This window comes from Narcine bancroftii, chromosome 5 (assembly GCF_036971445.1).
Source record: "Narcine bancroftii isolate sNarBan1 chromosome 5, sNarBan1.hap1, whole genome shotgun sequence".
NCBI lineage: Eukaryota > Metazoa > Chordata > Chondrichthyes > Torpediniformes > Narcinidae > Narcine > Narcine bancroftii.
In genome coordinates, this window is record NC_091473.1 from 177922281 (window position 1) to 177940628 (window position 18348).

The 18348-nt window shown below is 40.1% G+C and overlaps 2 protein-coding genes across 2 annotated transcripts in view; one reads left to right on the forward strand and one right to left on the reverse strand.

The window, feature by feature from the left end:
- Nucleotides 1-4954, forward strand: part of ccdc174 (coiled-coil domain containing 174) — a 30127-nt gene extending 25173 nt beyond the window's left edge. The window contains exons 9-11 of the mRNA XM_069939895.1: nucleotides 1827-1971; nucleotides 2876-3040; nucleotides 3917-4954. Of these exons, the coding sequence (XP_069795996.1) occupies nucleotides 1827-1971; nucleotides 2876-3040; nucleotides 3917-4173 (567 nt within the window). The 3' untranslated portion in view covers nucleotides 4174-4954. The remainder of the gene's footprint in view (nucleotides 1-1826; nucleotides 1972-2875; nucleotides 3041-3916) is intronic.
- Nucleotides 4955-12802: 7848 nt separating this feature from the next.
- LOC138764243 (cullin-associated NEDD8-dissociated protein 1-like) overlaps nucleotides 12803-18348 on the reverse strand; it is a 77323-nt gene continuing 71777 nt past the window's right edge. Inside the window, exons 13-15 of the mRNA XM_069939894.1 lie at nucleotides 18057-18221; nucleotides 17689-17796; nucleotides 12803-15016 (exon numbers count right to left, since the gene is read on the reverse strand). Coding sequence (XP_069795995.1) covers nucleotides 14789-15016; nucleotides 17689-17796; nucleotides 18057-18221 — 501 coding nt within the window. The 3' untranslated portion in view covers nucleotides 12803-14788. The remainder of the gene's footprint in view (nucleotides 15017-17688; nucleotides 17797-18056; nucleotides 18222-18348) is intronic.

An 18348-nucleotide genomic window follows, 5' to 3' on the forward strand; every position in this document is an offset into this window, starting at 1 on the left:
CCATTTTGATTATAGTAAATTGGATTGTTTTTGGTGGGGTGGGGTCAGAGTAATGGGCCAAGTGGGCTGCAGATACAGTTTGGGCGCGAGCAGCTTCAGATTAGACCCTGAACCATGAGGTTCTTCTCAGAGGAGGCAGGCAGTGGATACCTGGATTTTAAAAGTGAGTCGTGTGGGTAGATATGAATCTCAAATGCTAGGTGCTGCACCATTTTAGGTCCATAAAGCAAAGGTGTAGAACTAGGCCATTGAGACTGCCCTGCCATTTAACCATTAGTTGATCCATTTTCCTTTGATGCCCTGGCTAACCAAGATCCTAGCCATCGCTGCCTTAAATGTGCCGTGATTTAGCCTCCAAAATTCCACAGATTTATCTCTTTTTGTATCACAGTTCTAAGTGGATGCCCTTCAGTCCTGAAGTTGTGCCCTCTTGTCCTAGACTCTCTCACCATGGGGCTTAGTTAGCTCATGGTGAGACTAGTTGGTGTACTTTTAAACAAATAATTGCAGGATGACTTGCCACAATAGAAGTAGATTGAAAATTTATGATAAAGGAAAATCCTGTGTTGCATGCTCAGGTTCTGTTTTGCTCAGATTCTAGCTGTTGCAGCAAGTTGGCTTAATTGCACCTCATGATGGGAATGGTGGGTCAGACCTGCTAATGGAAGTTTTCCACTCTTCAATGTTATTAAGTGATAGGGATGTCAGGGTGTGACTGAGCTCAGAACCAACTGCAAAAGATCACTGGTGATGAAGTACTTGGGGAACTGTTTTGTGCACAAATCCTGGTGGTGTAACAGTTATGTTACTTGAACAACCAACCAGACACCTGGCAGAGAACTTAAGATCAAGTTGTTCTTGACAATTAGAATTGGGAAAAAATTTTAAAAATCTGAGTCAAATTTTATTGTAAAAATCCAATGTCTTTTTAAACAGGTCTTGTACTCGCAGTGACCTTTTTAATGGTCCCACACTAGCATGGCAAATTTTAAGTGATCTAGCGAGCCAAGGTGGAGGGGAAATAAATAGACGTGCTTTAGTATTGTGTGATAAAGTTGGACAAAATAATTTATTGAAGATCTAGGTCTTCCCCAACTTGCGCCCATCTGCACATACAACCAACATTTTTTTTAAAAAAAAAATTATGTTGTATTTGGCAAATTATAACAGGGATACAGGGCATGTAAAAGCCAAGATGTACATACTTACTAAGTTGGGGTCTGTCGGCTGGATGCAGCCATTTTGATTCCTGTGCACATGTGGAATCAAGATGGCCTTGCTACAGACCCCAGGACACTGACTAACAAAGTAACCATGGACCAAAATTCGTCATCAAATCTAAGATGAAAAAAGTTTGCTTTAAGACTTCGGTACTCCACATGCGTCCATTTCGAGATACGACCGATCTTTTGGTCTGAATTACAGTCGCAAGTATCTATACAGTGATCTAACCCATCCCTTTCCAAGACCTTTATACGTATCGCCACTAGATATCTCCTTGGTGCATTGGTAGCAACTGAATTTCTTTGCTACTGTTAAAGTTCAACCATAAATACTGCAAGACCAAATGAGTGAACACTAGGATAAGCAATAGTATTGTCCAGGGAATCAAAGGTAACAGTTCATGTTCATACAGCAGTTAATTTGCTCATTCAAAATTCCTGGCACAGCTCGAGAATTCCTCAGCAGGTGTTTGGAAGATACTGGTGACGAAAGGGCAAGCCAATAACCCAGGATTGTACCTCAGTTCTAACCCATCTCTCTTACTGTTGTTTTTCGACTTGCGAGATATGGTTATGATAGCTGAACCTTGCCTTCCTTTATAGACGATGGATCAGAGGACCAAACGAGAGAAGTTGAAGGAGAAGCGCAAAGCCATGCTGAATGCCAGACTGGCAAAGGTTCGTGAGAGGAAGATGAAGAAACTGAAAGCTGATGGAATTGAAGTTGCTGCAGAGCCGCAAGTTGAAGGTACAATCCAAACTTTTAGATGACTTGGGTGTGGGATATGTGGATTAGGTATCTGTCATACAGCCATTTCCATAAATGGATGTAGCCCTACACACCAAAGACTGGCAGAATGTGTTTTCTTCCAAAGTTCCCAAGGAGCAATTAGAAAGGAGGAGGCTTGCTGCTGTGAGTTTGGGGCCTGCACTGTTAGAAACTTGTCTGACTAAATGTTAGTTTGAAAAATAGAAAAAGCAATGAAACCTGAAAAAGATTCCTTTCGAATATACCACCATGGTGATGGCTATGAGTTTACTGCCATTTTCACCATGGGCTTCCGCAACTCAAGTCTATCTGTGGAGATTGGACTGTTATCCTTCAGACCCCGATAGTAAATAGTTTCCTGAGCATGTGGCAGTGTCTGACTAACATCATCTTTTAACACTTTTCATCCTCTTCCCCTTTTGGAAAACTGCCAGTTATGATGGGACCGTTGAGAAAGGAGCAGTTTCATGTTTAATAGCTCTAGGTCAGAAACCTGCATTCTGTTCACATTCAAACTCAACCTTCCTAAAATGAGCTGTTTAGACACTTCCTGGTGCCCAGATGGTTCCCACTCATAGCAAAACAACCTTGCAAGGTTAAAAAAAAATTCTATCTCAAGGAATTTAAAAAAAAATGTAGTTGTGCAGCGCAGTAACAAGCCCACCTGGCCCACAAGCATGTGCCGGTTAACTCACCTACCACCTTTGTACATTTTGAAGGGCGGGAGGAAACCCATGTTCAACCTCCCGACAGACAGTACTGGTGGTTTGGAACCTGGGTTGCTGTCATAGTATTGTGCTAAACTCTTCACAAACTTTGCCGCCTGGAGAGTGATCAGAAATTTAAACTAACATTTTGCTGCATGATCTTGTTTCATGCATAGATGACGAGACAGAGGAACGAGCACTCGGGTCAACAACTCCAGAAGTGGATGCAAACCCGAATGAAGCTATCTGTCCAAGGAATAAAAAGGTGGAGATTGTAATACAGGAGCGGAAGGACACAAAAACTGGTGTGCCACATGTCCGAGAGTGGGACAGAGGAAAAGGTAATGGAGAAAAGTCCAAGGCCAGTTGGTATTTAGATGTTTTGTTTCATCTCTATCATTGTTAAAATATAGCAACTAACTTTCCCTCAACAGTACAAACATGTCCAGTGTAGTAATTTGACGTCTGCATGCTCTGTGTGGCTTGGAGGATTTACAGAGGAAGGGGCTTGCTGAGGCCACTACTGGAATCCTCTGAAGTTTTTAAATCTCTTTACTAAAGATGAGATGTACATACTTTCCTGGCATGAAGGAGTTACCTTTATATGTACAAATCCGAGTCCAGGTTGGGAGAATGGTTCCTCAGTGGAGGAAATCTAGAATTTGGGGAGTGGGCTAATATGATATGTTGACCAATTAGAACTGGGTACAGTGGAGTTTATTCAAGGCTGAGAGGTTCTGAAACTGCAGGGAAAGTAAGGGTTTATGGGATGTGCAGTGTTGCGAACATTAGAGCTGGCCAATGGCCCTGCCCCCTCGGCTGGTTTCTGGGCTCTTTGCCCTCGCAAGCACCTTAAGATCCACATACAAAATTTAATCACAGACACTGTGCGGAGTTTCTTGGCATGAACAATCACTTTCAGAATAAATGGTGGTTCCCCCCCCCCCCCCCCCGCCAAAATTTGATATTGGCCACAACTCCCAGAAAGGATTTCAGCCACTTCAAAAGCAAATTAGATTCTGATGACAGGATGCTTGAATTGTTTTTAAGAATTTGGAGCTAATAATAATAAATTGAAAAGGTGGATATGAATGTGATAAATATTTTGTGGTCTATAATTCTGTACTGCTTTGGTCCAGTGTGAGTGTATTTAAAAAAAGGGAATTCTGTTCCATGAGTTTTGAAGAACTAATCTTTTTTATTTTGTATCATTGCAGAGCTACTGTTTGAACACTGGTCCAAAAACCACGTGGATTCTCAGGATGAGAGACTGGCTGAATTTGCACCTCCTGCAGAATATTACAGTGACTCCAACAGATCACATAATGCTGGAGGCTGGAAGAAGGGTAGGCTCGCACCTCCCTTCCAACAGACTGCACTGTTTGAGGGACAGCATCATCCGAGTGGTGTGAAGTTGCAAAGCAATTCAAAACTCCATGGTAATACTCTGGATGAGAGGCTGTCGTATTATTAAGCATTCTACCTGAATGTACTTTTTTGCAGTTTAAAGCGCTACGTACGCAAATGTTAAGTCCAGAGGAAGACTGGGTCCCTACCCTGCCACCTGGGTTCAATTGGACCTGATGTTACTCAGTGGGATCAATTCAGTTTATTCGTCTATAAATACCTACAAGATGTATGAAATCAATCTGATTGTAAAACCAGACACTCTGAAAATACCTTAAACCTTTTAATCTCAAGGCATTCACGAGCCTGTTATTTTCCTTGACCCATAGGCATCCTGCTTCGATGACACATCTGAAGAAATCAACAAGCTCCAGTGAGCTCTTTACTTTTCTGGGCCACATGTCACTATCATGTTTTTTTAAACAGACAGTTGTCTTCATATCTGATCCACTGCTGTTTCCCTTTACAAATACAAGATCAGGTTTCCAGAGTGGCATCCTTAGCTCATGAGGTTGGACATCAAGTTCCCAGCCCTAGATCTTATCCTTGCGTTCTTAGCAGACCAACACCTTCCAGAAGTGTGGAAGAATCTCGTGAGCTAAGCCACAGTTCCTGCAAGGTTTTTTTTCAATTTTTTAATTTTTCACACTATAAACCATATTGACCAAGATACATACAGACATTTTTTCTCTTGAATATATAGTGTCATTTTCTCCCCCTTTTCCCCCTCCCTCCCTCCCTCCCTCACCCACTTTCCCATTCACCCGAAGTTCAATCTATAAGATACATTAAACCCGTTAAACAATGTTGTCACTTAATAAAAATAAACAAGAAATTTTACTGAGTCAGTTCTTTTCGTTGTCTTCTCCTTCTGTCATTTTAGGTGGTAGATGTCTACGGTAGGATTTCTCTATTGTATTTCATGTATGGCTCCCATATTTGTTTGAATTTGTGATGTTATTTCTTAAATTATATGTTATTTTTTCTAATGGAATACATTTATTTATTTCTATGTACCATTGTTGTATTCTCAAGTTGTCTTCTAATTTCCAGGTTGACATAATACATTTTTTTGCTACAGCTAGGGCTATCATAACAAATCTTTTTTGTGCTCCACCCAAATCGAGTCCAAATTCTTTATTTTTTAATATTACTTAGAAGGAAGATCTCTGGGTTTTTTGGTATTTTGCTTTTTGTGATTTTATTTAATATCTGGTTTACATCTTCCCAAAATTTTTTCACTTTCTCACATGTCCAAATTGCATGAATTGTTGTTCCCGTTTCCTTTTTACAGCGAAAACATTTGTCTGATACTGTTGGGTCCCATTTATTTAACTTTTGAGGTGTGATGTATAGCCTGTGTATCCAGTTGTATTGTATCATGCGTAACCTCGTGTTTATTGTATTTCTCATAGTTCTGGAGCATAGCTTTTCCCATGTTTCATTCTTTATCTTTGTTTAGATCTTGTTCCCATTTTTGTTTAGATTTACCGTTTGTTTCCTCATTGTCCTTTTCTTGCAGTTTGATGTACATGTTTGTTACAATTTTTTTAATTATCATTGTGTCTGTAATCACATATTCAAAATTGCTTCCTTCTGGTAACCTCAGACTGTTTCCCAATTTGTCCTTCAAGTAGGTTTTCAGTTGGTGGTATGCAAACATTGTATTCTGAGTTATACATTTATCCTTCATTTGTCCAAAGGATAATAATTTATTTCCCGAAAAACAATTTTCTATTCTTTTGATCCCTTTTCTCTCCCATTCTCTGAAGGAAAGGTTATCTATTGTGAAAGGGATTAGTTGATTTTGCGTCAATATTAGTTTTGGTAGTTGGTAATTTGTTTTATTCCTTTCTACGTGAATCTTCTTCCAAATGTTGAGCAGATGATGCAATACCGGTGAATTCCTAAGTTGCACCAATTTTTCATCCCATTTATATATGTTCAGGTATCTTCTCCCCTATTTTATCTAGTTCTAATCTGGTCCAATCTGGTTTTTCCCTTGTTTGATAAAAATCTGATAGGTATCTTAATTGTGTGGCTCTATAATAATTCTTAAAGTTTGGTAGTTGTAAGCCTCCTTGTTTGTACCATTATGTTAATTTATCTAGTGCTATCCTTGGTTTCCACCCTTTCCATAAGAATTTCCTTATTATTTTCTTTAGCTCCTTGAAGAATTTCTCAGTTAGGTGAATTGGTAATGACTGAAATAGGTATTGTATCCTTGGGAAAATGTTCATTTTAATAGTTTATCCTTCCTTTCAGTGTTAGTGGTAAGTCTTTCCAATGCTCTAAGTCGTCTTATAATTTTTTTAATTAATGGATGATAATTTAGTTAATATAGATGGCCAAGATTTTTATTTAGTTGTATACCTAGGTATCGAATTGCTTGTGTTTGCCATCTAAATGGCGATTCTTTCTTAAACTTTGTGAAATCCACATTATTCATTGGCATTGCTTCACTTTTATTTGCATTGATCTTGTACCCCAATACTTCTCCATATTCCTTCAATTTCTTATGTAATTCTTTTATTGATATTTCTGGTTCTGTTAAGTATATTATAACGTCATCTGCAAATAGACTGATTTTATATTCCTTCTTTTATTTTTATCCCTCTTATTTTTGTTCTTATCAGTTCTGCTAGTGGTTCTATAGCTAACGCGAACAGTGAGGGAGATGGTGGACATCCCTGCCTTGTTGATCTACTCAAGTTAAATTGTTTTGATACATATCCATTTACTGTCACTTTCGCCAATGGCCCCTTATATAATGCTTTAATCCAATTAATATATTGCTCTGGTGGGCTGAATTTTTGTAGTACTTTGAATAAATAATTCCATTCTACTCTTTTATTGCCTTCTCCAATATATTTTCTCTTGTTGTATATCTTAGGAATTTTACTAGAATGGATCTTGGTTTTTGTTGTGGTTTAGGGGCTAATGTTCTGTGTGCCCTTTCTATTTCCATTTCTTCTATAAATTCTTTCATATTTTTGCCTTCTTCATCTTCCTTAAGGCCCACTATCTTTATATTGTTTCTTCTATTATAATTTTCCGTTATATCTATCTTCTGAGCTAACAGCTCCTGTGTTTCTTTAACTTTTTTATCAGATTCTTCTAATTTCTTTTTTAAGTCATCTACTTCCATTTCTATGGCTGTTTCTTGTTCTTCCACCTTGTCCACTCTTTTTCCTATATCTGACATGATCATCTCTAATTTATTCACTTTTTCTTCTGTACTTTTTATTTCACTGAATTCTTGTGACTGCCATTCTTTTACCGTTTCCATATATTCTTTAAAAAAAATATATATCCATGTACTTGCCCTTCCCTTCATCTTCCATTTCTCTGTGTTCTCCCTCCTCTTCTGAGTCCACTCCAGGATCTGTGTCCTTTACCTCTGTCTCTTCTGGTTTTCTTATTGGGTTGTTTGTTTTATTTTGTTGGGTATTTTTGGTCTTCTCATTTTTATTAGAAGTCTTGGTATTGGTCTTCTTCCTCTGGGTTGATCATCTGTTGTTTCTTTATTTTTATTCTCTTCCTTCTCATTATTTTCTGTTTTCCTGTTGCGAGTCTTGCTGTTGTGTTGTACTTGTCTGTTTCAGCTGTGGAGATCTACTCCTCAGCTGGTCCCCCCTCCCGTCAGTGTTATTTTTGTCTTGCGCATCGCGCATGCGTGAATCCTCGCGTATGCACGGTTGCGCACTTTTGTTTGGCTCCGTGAGCCATTTTTGTAGTCCCAAGTTCGGGGCTTCGACTAAGCTCAGGGAGCAGGCTTCTTTCTCCACGGTGGGCCTCCTTGTACAGGTAAGGCCTTCACCTTCCTCTTCCAACGTCCTTCCTTCTTTTCTTCCCGTGGTTTTTCTTTCTTTGCTGCCATTTTCTCCACACTTTCAATTTGTTATGGTTTCTGTGTTAGTGACTTTGTTTTTTCTCTACCTTTTTTTAAACTTTTCTGGAGAGGGCTGGAGTTCCCCTACCGGCCACTACTCCATTACATGACTCCTCCCAGTTCCTGCAAAGTTCATGCGTTATTGGTATTTCCTATTGCCGACGTTTCAAAAGGATGTCCCTTCCATGTTTCATCCAACTTTAAATTCCCATAACTGCCAATCGACTTTGAATTTGGGTGGTCCTCTATCCCAAACAGGCTATCAGAAGGTAACTCACAGATTGTGATCTTTCAAGATTTCTAAACTTAAGCAGTAATCTATCACTTGTAGTCTGGTTGTTCTTTTGGGCCCATATACGATTTTCAGCATATTCACGTGCTAGTCTCTCTTCCTTGTAGCAATTGAGGTTTGTACTTCCAGTTTAGATAGTCAGGGCTCCATCCCTTTTGTAGACATATATAAGTTCCCATCAGTTGTGTCATGGAGGATCTCCTAAACAGTTCTCTTAATTAGCTGTTCTAGCTCTGACAGACCTCAGTCTGAATTAGATGGAAATATGTTTTCAGGTCAATTTGGTTTTCACCAGAAATCCTGCACCCAGGTACTTCTTGATGTTCTATGGTCAGAACTCCATTCATTTTTCACACATGTACATTTTCTTTATACTGATAAAGTGGTCTTTAGTTTTGTTCATTTACAAAACGTCAAAAGTGTAATATATTTGACACCATTCCATTATAGAAATCACTTGCCACATATACCAGTGCATCAGGTTTTTTCTGATTAATAATTTCAATCATTTCCTTGATTTCAAAAAGTACTTGCAAGAGGAATCCATCCTTGCTTTTTTATATTTACTTTGTTAATTCTATTCCAAGATCTTTAAGCCACACCCACTCTTTAACAGAATCTGAACCAATTTATGACCTATCTGGCATGGTCCATAAACAGAATAGCTTTGTCGTTTCTTTTCAACCCTTGAATGATGTTTCTAAGGATAGTAATATTTTTATTGAAGCCTTAAGACTGGCTAGCCAACAGTCTTGGATCTTACAGGATTTGGATTGCCTTATTGGTGACTTTCTTCTGAGCTGTCCATTCTGTTACTGATGTTTCTCCTTGGTATGTTGGTTCCAGCATTATATTCTTTCAGTTTTCTCCAGGCCTCTTTCAAGCAGACTTTGTGTTTATTCAAGTAAGCTGACATCAGAGACGGAATTGATTTTATTCTTCCCAAAAGTAGTCCAGATTCTCAATAAAATCTTGAAGGATCTAGTCAAGATTTATCTTCCTTTTAACTTTTTACCTGATTTTTATTGTGACTTCAGGGTCTCTCTTGTTCTTTAACTCAACCACACTCTTTGGAATGGTTTTCAGTCACACCCTCTGCCTGTCAGAAATATGCTTACTGGCCTTCAGTTTTTTTTCTCCCCCCTTTAAATATCTCCTACAGCTCTATTGGTAGCTTGGTCTTCTCATCAGTCCACTGATCTTTCCTACCTTTTTCTTTCACTTGCTTTTTCACAAGACGAAGGAGGCCACTAGGCCCATCGAGTCTGTTCTGTACAACTTCACTAAGCTATTCTACACTAGTTCCAATTTCCAGCCTCTTCCCCATATCCCTTGATGCCCTCACTAATGAGATACTTGTCTATTTCTTGTTTAAATACTTCCACTGCTGTATGCGGGAGCCAGATCCACGATTCTTTGGCTAAAAAAGTTCTTCCTAATCTCTGTTTTACATGGATAACCTCTTTTCAGACTATAACTCCTTGTCCTCGATTCACCCACCAAGGGAAACATCTTACCTGCATCCACCCAATCTAAACCTTTCAGAATACGAAACGCCTCTATGAGATCTCCTCTCATTCTTCTAGACTCCAATGAATACAACCCAAGAGCTGCCAAAAGCTCCTGGTACGTTAGCCCCTGCATTCTGGGAATTATCCGAGCAAATCTTCTCTGTACCCTCTCCAACAACATCACATCCTTTCTAAGATAGGGGGCCCAAACTGCACACACTACTCCAAATGTGTCCCATAGAGCCTCATCAACACCTCTTTACTCTTGTACTCTATTCCTCTTGAAATGAATGCCAACTACTTATTTCACCTGGTCATTAACTTTTAGGTTTCCTTGTAACGAGGACACCCAGGTCCTTTTGCACATCCGAGGTCTGAATTTTCACCCCATCCAAATAGTAATCTGCCTGTTTGTTCCCACTGCCAAAATGTACAACTGTACATTTCTTTATGTTGAATCTCATCTGCCATAATTTTGCCCAGTCTCCTAATCTCTCTAAATCCTTCTGCAACTTCACGGTTTCTACTACACTTCCTACTCCGCCACCTGTCTTGGTGTCATCCGCAAAACCATTCATACCACAATCCAAATCATTAATATAAATTGTAAACAGCAGTGGCCCCAATACTGAACCCTGCAGAACATCACTAGTTACAGGCAGCCATCCAGAACGAGAACCCTTAAACCTTTTGCTTCCTGCCTATCAGCCACTTATCTATCCAGTTTAATAACCGGATACAAATGTTTCATACGGTCCTGGGTCACTTTGTTTAAAGGACCGTACAGGGGTTTTCTTACAGATAACAGAGTGAAGTTCTCCACATTTTTCACGTTGGCTTTAAACAAATTTGATTTGACGGTACTTTGTCAAATGAAAGCAAAATGCTCCCAATGCAACCTTTTGTAGGGGAAATCAGAAAACACAAGTTTCTGGTGAGAGATTTAACTTAATTTTCTTTTACACAAAAGATGGTGGATGAAGCAAACTATTGCAACATTAAAAAAGAACTTGGAATGAGCCACGTGATAAGACCAGAATGGTGATTGGTTGGATTAAAACTTTGTCCACAAGACTTCTGCTTTGACAGACCTCAGTCTGCATATTCCAATTGTCAATTCCACAATAACAGTATGAGAGCTTCAGTGATTTAATACTTTAGCATGCAATGACAACTAAAGTTAGTAACCTCTTAATCAGTTGCACCATGATTGTTGCAAAATTCAACAGTTGTAAAACATCTAAGAGAATCAACATTCAGTTTAAGCTGAAAATATAGCAAAAACAAGGCTGTGACAACCAAATAGCTTTCCTGTAGTGCTAAATTACATACATGCATTAGGGTTGGCCATGTTTCCTTTTGGGCTGAATGTACAAAGTTGTTACCTGCGTATGCTGTAAAACCCCCAATGATCCACAGTACCCATGGGATTTTGGTAATGCTTGAGAATAATTAGATGTTACTCATTAATGTCAACATTTATTTAACATATCCTCCCTATGTTGTATAATGATTGTTTTATTGAAGCCAGTGAGTTATGAACAGCCACGTGAAGCAGTTCAGACCCAGTTCAGATCACATGCTTTGCCCTGGATCATCACCGAGCCCACAGGCTCCTTTGAAGTTGTACTTAGGAACAAGGAAGCAAAAATCTATATTGGCACTGAATTTAACTTCATTGCAGGTGGTCCATTTCATAACAATATAATTCCAAAATTTTCATTCCCAATATATCTTCCCACGGAACAAAAAAAACTTTCCCCCAGAAAGAGCGCAAGTACCACATGCTTTTTGTTACCTATTCTGCAGGGAAAGAATCCTCACAGAAAAAAAAAGGCTGTTATTCAATTGAAAATATAAGCAAGCGGCACTGAATAGAGCTACAAAACTCCAATGGTATGACCAAAACATGTTAAGGAATGGGTGATGTACGGGATCAACAGGATTTCTAAAAAAAAATGGATTTTAACTGCTGTTCCACAGCAGCCAACCTGTCCTGTAAAGAACTACTCGGTATCCTCAAGCATTTCATTCAGGTGGGGGTGGGGGGGAAACCAGCTATTTTCAACCTTTTTTTTGGCTATGGCCCTCTTATATGTGAAGCAGTCAAGTTTAGTTGTTTTTTTTCAGTACTTCTCCTTCTTTGGCTTGGTTTCGCGGACGAAGATTTATGGAGGGGGTAAATGTCCACGTCAGCTGCAGGCTCGTTTGTGGCTGACAAGTCCGATGCGGGACAGGCAGACACGGTTGCAGGGGAAAATTGGTGGGTTGGGGTTCGGTGTTGGGTTTTTCCTCCTTTGCCTTTTGTCAGTGAGGTGGGCTCTGCGGTCTTCTTCAAAGGAGGTTGCTGCCCGCCGAACTGTGAGGCGCCAAGATGCACGGTTTGAGGCGAGATCAGCCCACTGGCGGTGGTCAATGTGGCAGGCACCAAGAGATTTCTTTAGGCAGTCCTTGTACCTTTTCTTTGGTGCACCTCTGTCACGGTGGCCAGTGGAGAGCTCGCCATAGAACACGATCTTGGGAAGGCGATGGTCCTCCATTCTGGAGACGTGACCCACCCAGCGCAGTTGGATCTTCACCAGCGTGGACTCGATGCTGCTGACCTCTGCCATCTCGAGTACTGACTACATAAAAACTAAAAAAATTATTTCAGTCCTTGGCCCCCATTGAGAATGACTGAAAAGCCATTGGAGAAGTGTTTCTTAAAATGTATAAATTGGCCCCTTAACATTTTAATGGAATGTTTAGCATTGCTTGAATACACAAGCCAATTATTAGCCTCAAAAAAGAGGATTAAAAGGACAAGTATCATCTTCTGAAGCAAAACAGTTTTTGGCTTGTGATTCTACAGCCTGATGCACTTGTCAGGCTTTAATCCTCAGGAGAGATACCAATGTTTTATACTGGGAACCTCTATGTGCCTTGCCAAACAAAATCAACCTGCATCAGAGGTAGGCTGGAGCTTCTGCTACTCTTGCATTGAGGCACGCATGACACAAAGGCAACAAGTTGCACAAAATACTGTGCTTCAACCTTTATTTCTGCATCACTCTCCAAATTATTTTTGAACTTTTGCCAGAACACTCCATATTGTCCAGTTGCCTTTTAAAAAATGCAAATGAATCATTCCCCATTGCATCCTGTAGCTGATAATGTTTTAAAAAAGAAACATTTACCATGCAAACAGTTCAAAATCATGAATTTCAAAGTTTACAAGCCAAGGTACCTAAACATCACTCCCTCAGACCCAGTACTCGTGAGGCAGCAGACCATCTAACTAGGCATAGAGATCAAACAGTGTAAATACCAAGCAATCTGCCTCCTCTGGATGTGACAGTAGATACCAAAAGAACTATATTTACATGTCATGTTTGAGCCATCCAGGATTGATTTTTAGTCTCTCACATACCTTGTAATTTAAATCAAATACTGATAACTACCTGAAAAAATACCACAAGGAACAATGTGCCTGTTTCACCTCGGGATCCGAGATTTTAGTGCATTTAATCCGATTTGCTGTCTTTTTAAATACATGTAGACTTTTAAAATACAGACTCTTGTGTCCTGAGTAGTTGTACTTAGGAACAAGGAAGCAAAAATCTATATTGGCACTGAATTTAACTTCATTGCAGGTGGTCCATTTCATAACAATATAATTCCAAAATTTTCATTCCCAATATATATTCCCACGGAACAAAAAAAACTTTCCCCCAGAAAGAGCGCAAGTACCACATGCTTTTTGTTACCTATTCTGCAGGGAAAGAATCCTCACAGAAAAAAAAAGGCTGTTATTCAATTGAAAATATAAGCAAGCGGCACTGAATAGAGCTACAAAACTCCAATGGTATGACCAAAACATGTTTAGCAGAAGTGACAAGGCTTAGGCCAGTGATCTCTTCATTTTACTTGCTGAAAGAGGATCAAGATTTTGGGAAGTCACCTGGTTCAAGACAGGGCACGGAAGAGACTGAGAAAAGTAGGTCACCCTTTTAATTATAGCAGAGGCAGCAAGAGAGATTACACCTGGCTTGGGCATCCACAGTAATCATGCTCAAGGCTTGTGCACCTGTATTTTACAAGAGGTAAGCAAAGCAACAGTGTAGGATGATGTATACACCAACAATGGGTTGTGTAATGCTGAGACCCTCAATGAGACCTAGGATCACAAGACTGATTCCTGATCTCAGTTGGATCATATAGAAAATTTAATAGATCTGTTAACACTGCAGGAGGAGGCACAACTGCAAAACAAAGCTCACAGTAAGGTTGGTATCAAAAACCCAATTGTTAATCCAATGCAAAGGTCAAGTAACATCATCACATTTACCCACACACTTGAGATTACTAAGATTGACAAGTCTGATAACCCGGTCTTTCGTGTCAGTTTTTCTCCCTGCAAATCTAACTTCACATACCTCTTGCCCAACATTCAGTTTCACCTCCTGTTTGTTCAAAAAACATACTTCTCACATGGTAGAAGAGGAACCTTCATAGGAACTATATCCAGAAAAGAAATGCACTGAATGAGCTTAGTCATTAAAATGGTGCAATCCAGAAAATACCTAGGGTGGGCATGCAATTTTAAAGAGCAGAACCAATAAATAGTTTACGTTAGCTATTTAGTGGAAAGACATACTAACAGGGGCTAGGTCAGTAAACCTACTCTTAAGTGGTGCAAAGAAAGACATTCACTTCCCTTTCCAAACAGTAAGGAATCAGAGTATGACCATCAATTAGTCTTCGCTGTGCATCCCACATAATAGCTGTGGGGGTGGGACAATGCCTAAGCTGCACAACCAGCAGAAATATAAGAAAAGTCATGCAAAAATAACCGAGGTAACTGGCCCAGGAATGCCTGCCAGAGTACTCAGAGGAGGTGCTGTAACAGAAAATTAGAACTCAAATGGCAACATGAATAACATTTCACACAGAAGGTAGTTATGAAGGCAAGGCATCTTGTTCAGATCCTTTTGGTTTACTTTCTTTTCTAGCTGAGGTCCATTATTTCTGTACTAGTCACTGATGTGTTGTCTTTCTGAATGCTTTCAAAAATGGATGCCATCTCGGGGTTGGACCGGATCTGCGACTGGAACTCCGCCATCAGTGCACTCTTCTCAGCTTCTGGGATGGTGAGCAAAGCTGCTACTGCCCTCATTGCTGAGCGCTTCAGCTCATCCTGCTTCTCAAATTCTTGTTTCACCGAGTTAGCCTTTACCTTAAGGAAAGGGAAACAGGATTATGTCCCCCCCCTCAACCAAGTGCAGCAGTAACAGTAAAATGGGGGTCAAACGTTGGTCTTGAAAACCAATCCAAACTCTTGTTGAGATCAGTTCTGAACCTTTAGGAATGATACCAAGGGCATTTAAATTTAGACATATGGTTACAGGCCATTTTGGCCCGAGAGTCCGCATCGCCCAATTTATATACCTCATTAACCTATACCCCCGGTACGTTTTGAATGGTGGGAGGAAACCGTAGCCCCTGGAAAAAACCCATGAAGTCACAGGAAGAACGCATAAACTCCTTACAGACAGCACAAGATTCAAAGCTTGGTCCTGATTGCTGATGCTACAAAGGCGTTGTGCTACGCCAACCAGGCTGCCTGATGGCAAAGGTACACGAGATTCATTCAGCTGACACCAGGGATGAGATATTTAAATGAGAGATAAAAGAAAATTAATTTCTTTTTCTTGGAATTGAGTTGTCTATGGGAAGGCGTGACAGGTGTCCAAGGCACGAAGATTTTTGATTATTACCTACTCCACCACGAGTGTGTCAGTAAATCATGGGCATGTAATTAAGACTAAAGTAAAGTTGAGAGATTTTTGTTTTAAACTCTTTTACTGGAGATTGACAAGGTATAAGATGTCTTATGGGGGATGGGTTGTTGAAGCTAAATCTATGGTATGAAGTTAAGAATAGCACTGGAAATTAGAGCTAAATCTGTGTTAGGCATGAAATGGGCATGCAGGCTTTAAATATTAGGCCTTGGCTTAAAATCTGCATAAACCCAGTATCAAATGCCAATCAGGCATTTCAATGTAGCTTTGCAGGTTAGGTACAAAGGGAAATCCAGTTGGCCATCAAATACCACATGCTAATGTCATTGCTACATGTTCTAGGATTGTATGAAGCCTTGGAAGATTGGCAGGGAGGTTATTAATTGAGCCTGAAAGAAGGAGGATACCGTCTCTCTCTAAAGTTGAAAAGGAAATGCAGGAGGTGATTGAGGATACTGTTCATGGATTGCATGAATATAAAATCAACTCCATTATTCTAGGAAGGTTTGGGGAAAGTGAGAGGAGAAATGACGGAAATTGGGCAGGTCGACCACACTGAAAGACAACCACATGGCTGAAGAAAAAAACCAGTATCAGAATATATAACACTAGAAATAGGGGGAATGACCAGTGTGCTACCAGTTGGCATGGCAGGAGTGAGTGGGCACTTAGTAGAGACTGGGTCATTTATTAGCCCCAGAGGTGGAAAGAGCAGAAGAGTGGGAGATGGTCAAGTGATGGCAAAGTGATGAAACTTACCAGACCAAGGCAAGAGCAGAAAAGATAGTGTTTAGAACCAGGAATATGCCACAATCAGGAAAGGTTTTATAACATTTTAAAAATTGGATATGTTCAATTATAGAGTCAGCTCAGTAAACAGAAGGATGTCAAGGGACTGGACATTCCTGGGATATCTAAAATTGTCTGAGCCCGAGTAGGTGCAGAGTTCGGCTTGCAAAAAAAACAAGCAGAAATGATGTCGCCTTGAGGAGTTCAGGTTTTTAAGGGCTGAAATTTGGGGTGGACAGACCAGAGAAGAAAGTGATGTATAGAAGCAGTGTGAGGGCTACTAATGATTGACTACAAACTGTTGACTGTGCAAAAGTGGACCGAATTTCAAAGTGAGAGCAAGAGCTTTGAAACTCCCATCAGGTACTGGTGAGTCCTCACTTGGAGAATTGTGAGCAGTTTTGGGTTTCTCATTTAAGAAAGGATGTGCTGACATCAGAGAGGGTTCAGAAGAGATTCAGGAGGTTGATTTTGGGAATAAAAGTGTTATTATATGAGGAACATTTGACGGCTCGTGGCCTGTACTTGTTGGGAGTTTACGAGAATGAGGAGGATCCCAATGAAACATTTTGAATATTGAAAGGCATGGACAGAGTAGACGTAGAAAGGTTCCTTCCTATCTTCCCATGGTGGGAGAGTCTAGGAAAAGCGGGCACAAGTTCAGGATTGAAGGGCATCCGCTTACAACAGAGAAGCGGAGGAGTCTCTTTTGCCAGAGGGGTGATGAATCTGTGGAATTTGTTGCCACAGTCGTGGAGACCGAGCCATTGGGTGTATTTAGGGCAGAGATTGATAGGTTCTTGATTCATTATTCAGAGCATCAAAGGTTACGGGGAGAAGTTCAAGAAGTGGAGCCGAGTGCGGAAAATTGAATGGTGAGGCAGATTTGATGGGCTGAATAGCCTATTTTTGTTCCGATGTTTTCTAGTCTTAACTGTATTTAGTGGCTTATGATCATTTCACTTCAGTAAGGCAGGGTGGGAAAGGAGGAGTGATAATTGTTCAATATACCAACTGAAGTGGGGCCAATTTTAAAATTTAAGAAAAATTTGGACAGGTACGTGGATGGGAAGGCTATGGACTGGATGCAGGTCAGTGGGACTCGGCAGAATAATAGTTTGGCACAGGCTGTTTTCTGTGCTGTTATGTTCTACAGTTCTATACATGAGCGGTTTTGCTACTTCTCTCCACTTATCATTTAAGGATTTTCAATCCAGTGGTGGTGCGTCAAGTTATAAAGATCTCATTCAATAGCACGCAGCTGGCCAACTACAATCTTGGACGATATTAACCATCAGTAATCCAGTGAAGGGCTCACCTTTGTGGTGCATGTTGCACGTAGTGGTTCCACTAGTCTGTCCAACCTCTGAAGAACTGCACTTGGACTGACAGTCGACAGTCGTGCTAACATGATGAAAGTCAGCATCTGCAAGAAACAAAAAAGAGAAAGAAATTCAGATTTACAGGCTAATTAGTAATGCAGAGTCCAAATTAAATGCCATATTACTCGAGTGGCTTCGGCATAAGCATCCAACTTGCACTGCTATAGACTAGAGGGCAAATCATCAGCTTTCTTTTGCATATGGTTCTAACCTTGCCAACAACAGTTCTAAACCCAGCCCCTTGTTGAGTGACCGTCCTGCATAGGTGGGAGCATACTTGTCAATCACGGAATAGTCCATTTACCTTGATGTCATAATGATCTTTTAATCCATCTTCCACATGGTTCAGAAACTCAAAAATGTCCAATCTATCTAGACAGCTATCCAACAAAGTGTACATGCATTCAAAGGCCGCTTTTCTAATATCAAGTCCATCGTCCACCGTGTGTTTGAAAGGTCCCATTTCTACCTGGAGATTTAAATAGACAATTTACCCAAAACATATGAGAGTAGAGGTTAAAAAACACAGAACTCATTATTCCTGCCTTATCAGTTATTTGGAAAGGAACAAAATAGATAGTTGAGAATTACAGTCC